Genomic DNA, 7,758 nt, shown 5'->3' on the forward strand with positions numbered 1-7,758 from the left:
AGTCAGGGCCCATTCTTTTGTAGGGATTATTGAAAGTCAGATTGCGTTGCGCTAACAAAATATTGTGTGTCAGTTTAAGCACAGTCTTGTATAAATTTTTCAAAGAGGACGTTTCACGTGGAATCCTATTTTATCACAGATAAAACAACAACGGTCTGGTTTCCGACCGGCTGCATTTTAATTTTGCGATTCCTCGCTTTTGACAGTGTTAACCGCTGGCGCCGCTGCATTTCTTCGCCTCACAGAGGGCAGCTCTTCCGTTGCTCGCGCACGCGCAACGGCCAGTAACCGCGGTATAAAGGCGCCGAATCTGAGGTCTCTTCAGTTCCGGCGTGATTGTGCACTCAATCTCACCTGAAGATGGCGGCAGATCGTCCGCCGAAATATCGTGTTGTCGTCAGGCTCCAAACCCGTGAAAGTCATCAGTATTAGATACGTCGGGAAAATCTACGCTATCACACATTTTTGTACTGTTAGTGCGCAAAGACCGCGCTGTAGCGTCCGACGTGGGTTTTTTGTTCACCTTATATAACAGACTAGATAATAATATCCTGTTGCATGAAAGGGCAAAAGAACAAGACCTTTTGAAGTAACGACTACGGTAAAATGGTAAGAGATAATTTGTGGTGATTGTACTCTACTAGCATACGTTTGAACTGCACATGCAAACATTTGCCTCCCAGTAGCGATAACGTATCTAGTTGACAGCGCCCTGTTGCTATAAAAGACGTTGCGATTCTTTGACGGCTTCACAGTACGGTAGTCTAGCTGGAAAGTGTAGACAGTCTTCCGTATCACACAGCAAGGAGATGTCACGCCTCTTGCTGCTGGTGCTCGCAGGATCCTACCTGCTTGTGTTCTGCGTGCCACACGCCACGGCTCAAGATGACACCAAGCCGATTGCACCAGACGATTTTGACGAGCTCGAGTTCTCCGATGACCCTTTGGCATATCAGTTACTTCGGGCGGGAGGAGGTGGAGAAGAGGAGGAGCCCGATATCAGCCCAATCTTCGCCCTTAAAACGTTCAGCAGCGATGGATCGTCGCCGGACGGATCCGAGGGCACAAATACTGAACAGGGTACAGTTTCCAATTTTTAATACTTAGTCTTCATAAAATGTGATGTTCAAAAGGTCTCAAAACGTTAGGTCTAAATCAATCATATGCGAGAGTTCCCTAAACTGTGTGTTTCGACAAGGAAAGGAAGACTTCAGTTTAAAGTGCCCTCGACGACGTGTTCATTGCAGACGTAGCACATGTTTGATTTGTGGAAGGACATGGTGGGAAATCGGTTGTGATCTTGAGAGAGGAAGCATCCCGACATTTGCCTTTAGTGAGGTAGGGAAATCACAGGCCACTTAGATCTAAATGCCATGAAGGGAATTTGAATCGCCATTCTTCCGAATGTGAGGTCTGCGTCTTACTGCTACTCTACCACTCTCGGTTGAGATGTACAAACAAATAAATTAAGTAGAATCAATCGGATATTATCAGTCACGGTGTATGTTGCTCGGAATGGAATGAGTTACCACCATATTTTTTGTCTTTAAGGATTCAGACTTAAGATGATAGGCAATCGAATCCAAGTTTATTATTTACCTTTCACAAGTTCATAAAAAGAGCTACAAAATATTTAGCTTTCACGTAATAATCCTAAAACATTACTCTAAAATTTTGTATTTATCGTATAATCTCGGCTGCTGGCTCGAATTATGCCGACACTAAATCAATTGCTAATTCAAAAATCATTCGATAATTTAATGTAATTACTGCAAAAACAACGTTCAGTTTCACAAAACTCGCATATAACACAAGGAAAATGTGAATTTAGGCACCAATATGGTGGTCACAGTTTTACGTGTACTATTTCACCTCATAGCGGTGACTCGCTACAGTAGATGTTTGTCTTGATGCATAAAACGTTGGCTCATTTTGTTAAACATTCCTGGTTTTCATCGTAGAACAAGACATGTAATGTTCTATGAAGTAGGTCTTGAGCAGTTTCAACCGGAATTTCATACACCAACCAGTACATGTAGTTCCAAAGAAAAAAAAAGAAGAGAAGATCTAAGAGAATGATTACACTAGCCATCGTAAAGTTCCTCGCCTTCCAGTAGTATGACTAATGGATCAGTTGTCTGGATTCCAAAGGATATACCATCGAAACAGACTGGTGCCCTCTCACTGGACCTCAGTATAGTCTTGCAGAGGAAAGAGAGGCGCCGGCCGAGGTGGCCGAGCGGTTCTAGGCACTACAGTCTGGAACCGCGTGACCGCTACGGTCGCAGGTTCGAATCCTGCCTCGGGCATGGATGTGTGTGATGTCCTTAGGTTAGTTAGGTTAAAGTAGTTCTACGTTCTAGGGGACTGATGACCATAGCAGTTAAGTCCCATAGTGCTCAGAACCATTTGAACCATTTTGAAAGAGAGTCAGAATGTCTGACAACTCTGGCAGCAAATCGTTTACGAAAACGTTTGGGAACACCAAGTGTTAAACTTGTCTTCTCACATAAAAAGTACAAATTGTACGCAGTTCAGGATATAACACAGGATGTAACTCCAACTGAGTTGGGAGTGCCGTAGGAGCTGGACGGAGAGAGAGGTAAACAGGAGATAGAGAGTTGGAGGAAGTGGTCGGCAGAGAGAAGGGCGACAGTTTCAAGAACCTGGACAGAGTGGGCGAGGGAGGAGGAGATGGACAGAAAGAGTTGGTGGAGGAGGAGACGGATAGAGGAGATGTAGGACAGAGAAAGTGGAGGAGCATGTGGATAGAGGGAGTGAAGGGGAAATGGATAAAGAGAGAACGGAGCAGAAGATAGAGAGAGGGTGGAGGAGGAGGACGAGATGGAGGACGAGGAGGAGGAGATGGTGACAGGGATGGGGAAGGAGGAGGTCACCAGGGGGAGAAGGAAGGATGAGACAGAAAGAGGGGGGCGGACGAGGAGATGTGTGCAATATGTGTGAAATACTCGTACACTGTCGAAGTTGCGGGCAAAAAACTGGTCCTGTGTATAAGAAAAGTTTACACAGCGAGTTTCACATTCAGGAATCAGATTTCTCTGTTGATTGCTTGTGAGAAGTTCGTGTTTTGTCTCGTGTAACAAGGGGAAATTACTACCAACAACTGATGAAATTCGACAGAGGTAGATTCGCAGTCTGTCAAGACTGGGATTGGTCGTTCCATGGTATTGGTGCTCGTGTCGGTCAGAACCTCTCGACTGTCGCCCGAATGTGGAATCGATGGGTTCAGGAGGGCCACACTCAACGAGTACAGTACAAAACGTGTAGACAGCTCTATGTTGATAGTGTCTGAACAGGATCCCAATTTCAGTGATACATCGTTTCTAAGAACAAGGAAAATGATATAAATTAAGGTCTTCAACTCTTTCACAGGTACTGAGTGAATTAGGCGTTATGATTTAATACCCTTCCAATAATCAGTAGATTAGTGAACTAATATGCTATCAACTGCCACCATTGCAACTGCTTGTTACGCTAATGAAAAAGACTGCTGAACATAACTGTAAGAAGAGACACGAGATGTTCATTGCGACAAACGAATGTTGTATACTTTTTTGTGTGCCACCGAGCATTGTTACCTTACCGACCACTTGGTTGAAGTTTCCTACTTCACATAATCGTAGCAAATTATTATCTGTCTTTCATTTAGACGTTGCAGGAGAGTTAATTTCATTGTTTGAAGAGTTTGCTCCCGTAGCACATAAGTGATACATCTCCAGACGTGGATTCTTTTTCATGTCATTACGCAAACAGACCGATGTTAACGTCACAGTAATTTACAATGAACGCTCTATATATCAAAGTTCAGTGATCAAACGCACCCATAACTATGAATCGGTGTTTTTTTTTAAATAGAGCCTAAGTCAAGAAAATCAACTTACCGTGAAATTTTAAAAAACCTGTTATAGAAGAAAAATATCAGAAATAAGAAAGTCTGCTCCTGTGAACTAGTAGTATAGGTGTCCTTTTTATTGCTGTATACATTATTTCATGAATACAGAAACATACAACGCTATGGTCTTTTAAAATCAGAAAATATTGGCCCTTAAAAAAAGTTGATCTCATAGGAAGAAGGCACTGAAAGAAGTGTTGACATTTGGCCACATTAATGAATTAAATGCCACAAATACAACTCTAAGCTGCAGAGTATGCCTTGTAACATGCAACTGAAAATCACGTTTTGTTTTAAATGGGCGTAAGTCACTGAAATGTACCCTTTTAGACCTGAACATTTGGCGATAGTGTTGTGAGTGCAAACAGTTGAAGAGCTAGTTGCTGCGTGACTCGTGTCTCCCGAGTTTGTGGTGTGTTTATTAGGAGCAAAATGTGTGGTGCTGAATTTATTTATAGTTATACTGAAGACGAGACGCGAAAAAGAGGGATTCGACGAAATTAAAACTTTGGCTTGAGTTTCACTATCTTCTACTGCTACACCGGACCGGTCAACAAGTGACTGGATGGAAGCCTTAGACTTGTTTAGCGATTTTGCATATAGTTTTCTCTGGTTCTCGTCCAAATCTTTTTGCTAACGTACGGCGGTGGTAGTTCTTGTATGCTTTGCGCGTAGACCTTTTCACAGACGCATGAATCTTTCCTCACCTTTCCCTGTCTTCATTTGGGTATTCCCTTTTAAACCGAGAGTGCAACAGCCTTCGCTTCCTCTGCATTTTAGGAATTTCTGAACAACGAAAACCTATGACTTTCTTTACCTAGAGAATATATCACCAGGTAATAAATCTGTGATTCTATGGCTAGCGTGTGAAGGTAGAATATAAATCGTTGTAAGCGTTGTTACACATAAGCAGAGCTTATGAACAGAATATGTTTCAATCAGTCTGTTTTAAAGGTCGTAAGTCAGTGCTACTCAGGATGTTATCAGTTCACCAAATAGCACAGCACATTCCTTAAAGCAGCATAAAACATGGAAAACTTACAGTCACTGAAGTTCACACATCTGGGATTCTGGATTTAAAAGACTGGTGGACAAAATCTCATAAGAAGACGAGATTTTCTGAAGAAACGAGGAACAAGCCAAATTTTTACAGATACAACTTTTCAGTCAGCAGTGTCTTCCACTTTGCATATGCGAGTGCCAGAGTTGCGCTCGTCAACGGTTTGATGTGTATCAACGGGTTAGTGAGTCACACATTCTTCGTGGCACATCTGCGAGAACCTGTTGCTCCACCAAAACACCCTGCTTACCATCAGTAGAGGTGCCAATTAAAGTTCAAAAAATTCAAGACTTAGAAAATACGCAGCAGTACATTCCAAATGATTATATGCAATTATACGACGAACTTTTGAGCTGGACCACTGACTGTAGCACATCACATGACGACGCCTGAGGAACAATACGTCAGAAGTGAAAAGACTTGAGTTATGGCCCCTTACTTGCAATTATCGCGAACCTCTCCACCAGCGCAAAGTCGCAAGCGACTAGAAGAAAAGCGCAGGTGACACCTGTATAAAAGAAGGATAAAAGAACGGAAACGCAAAATTACGGACTAATACCCTTGATTGTGCATAATTTTTGAACATAATCCGAGTTTGAACATAATAAATTTCCTATGTCCAAGAATCAGCACAGTTTTAGAAAGCATTGCTCGAGCGAGAATCAGCTTGACCTCTCCTCACATGATAAACTGCGATGAAGAGCAACACGTTGATCCCAAATTTCTATATTTCCGAATATACGAAGGTACGAGCGTATGGAATAAGTGAGTGGCTCGAAGGCTTCTTAAATAATAAATCCAGTAGGTTGTCCTCGACTGCGAGTGTTCATCAGAGACAAAGGAATCGGCAGGAGCGCCACAGCAGTGTGATAGGACCGCTGTTATTTTTAATATACATAAATGACCTAGCTGACAGGATGGGCAGCAATGTTTATGGTGCTGTGGCGTACAGGAAGGTGTCGAAGTTGAGTGACTGTAGGAGGATACAAGATGACTTAGACAGTTGGAGTGGTGAATGAGAGCTAGCTGTAAATGTATAAAAATGTGAGTTAATGCGGATGCCTAGGAAAAGCAAATCTGTAATGTTCGAATACAGTTAAGTAGTGCCCTGCATGACACAGTAGCGCCTTTTAAATTTCTGAGCGTAACTTTGAAAAGCGATATGAAATGGAACCAGCATGTTGAACACTTTGATAGGGAAGGCAAATGGTCGACTTCGGTTTATTGAGAGAAGGGGAAACAACAAGTACGTTTTACTGGCAGAACACTGAGAAGATGCAACAGACCTACTAAAAGACTGCCTGAACCTCGCCTTTCTGTCCCCTTTTGGATTCTTTCTGAGAGTTTTGAGATCTTACAACACAGGATTGATCAAGGGCAGTGAAAAAGAGCAGCTTTCACGATGTGGAAGAGACTGTACGACTCTGGCAAGCGAGTTGGGATTACTGTCATTAAGGAAATCCATTTTTCATTGTGGCGAGATATTTTCACGAAATTTGATTACAAACTTTCTCGCCCGAAAGCCAATATATGCTGCTAACTCCCACCTACATAGGAGAAACAACTATCGTGATAAAATAAGAGAAATAAGAAGTGACACGGAGTGATTTAGGTGTTAAGTCTTCCAGTGTGCTACTCTAGAGTGGAATGGTAGAGAGATAATCTATAAGTGTTCGTATGTACTACAAAACACTCAAGTGTCAATTGCAGAGTAATCAGTGGGTTCCTTATTTTTGGTAAGTAATAGGTCTTGAGCTTGATTGGCTGTCAATTTTGAGCTGTAATTACCGAACGTCATTTGTTCCTTTTAGCGTCACGGAAAGGAGCAGCTGCACATGCCGGCCTCGCCAGGACAGCGGCTCATGCCGAAGCCAGGACAGCAGGCAAAGCCAGAACAGCACACAATTTGAGGACTGCCGCCAAAGCCAGGGCAGCTGCCAATAAGGCTGGCAGAGCAGCGGCGAAGGCTGCCGGGACACACCACCAGTGACTGCAGTCCCATCTGCGAACAGTCAGCGGATGTAGGTTATCACTGCGATGATTCTAATATCTTATGTATCACAATTGTGAGAAGTGAATAAAAAATGATTGCAGCATTTAAAAATCTACATTTGTTGTTTTCTCCAGAGAAATAGCAGTACTTCACTTCCTCATAGAATAATGCTGACATACGAAGGTCGATGAATGAGAAAGCAGCACAACTTTTCTCGGCCGGTTTCAGTTGACAAAATGCGGAATGTTCCAGCTTTAGACCCAATAGTTTCACGACATTCAGACAGGTAGCGGCGGTATTCGTAGATTTCACAATGGTGTCTATAACGGAGGTGCATTCGAAGTCATTGAGTTTGGGCGGAAAACCAGAGAATCTCAGATATTCATAGGCGCTTGGAGAATGTCTACGGACTCCCGGCAGTGAGTCATGCAACGTTTACGCGTGCAGACTCTCTCATTCGAGCTGACCGGAGTGGCTGAGCAATTCTAGGAGCTACAGCCTGGAACCGCGCGACAGCTACGGTCGCAAGTTCGAACCCTGCCTCGGCCATGGATGTGTGTGATGTCTTTGGGTTAGTTAGGTTTACGTTGTTCTGAGTTCTAGGGGACTGATGACCTCAGAAGTTAAGTCCCGTAGTGCTCAGAGCCATTTGAACCATTTTTGTCTCATTCGAGGTGATGGACGGATCACAATTAAACACCTCGCTGCACAACTTCACTTCTCTGTTGATACTGCTGACACACTCTTCCACCAATTTACGTACTTAAACATGTGCGCCCGACTGGCTGAAGA

General features: G+C 43.2%; 1 protein-coding gene across 1 annotated transcript; it reads left to right on the top strand.

The window, feature by feature from the left end:
• Positions 1-775: 775 nt before the first annotated feature.
• On the top strand, positions 776-6,963 carry LOC124562043. The gene is made up of 2 exons (XM_047130941.1): positions 776-1,080; positions 6,785-6,963. The coding sequence occupies exons 1-2, from the start codon at positions 810-812 to the stop codon at positions 6,961-6,963; spliced, it is 450 nt and encodes a 149-aa protein (XP_046986897.1). The 5' UTR covers positions 776-809.
• Positions 6,964-7,758: the final 795 nt, after the last annotated feature.

Source organism: Schistocerca americana, chromosome 1 (genome assembly GCF_021461395.2).
Source record: "Schistocerca americana isolate TAMUIC-IGC-003095 chromosome 1, iqSchAmer2.1, whole genome shotgun sequence".
Classification (NCBI taxonomy): Eukaryota; Metazoa; Arthropoda; class Insecta; order Orthoptera; family Acrididae; genus Schistocerca; species Schistocerca americana.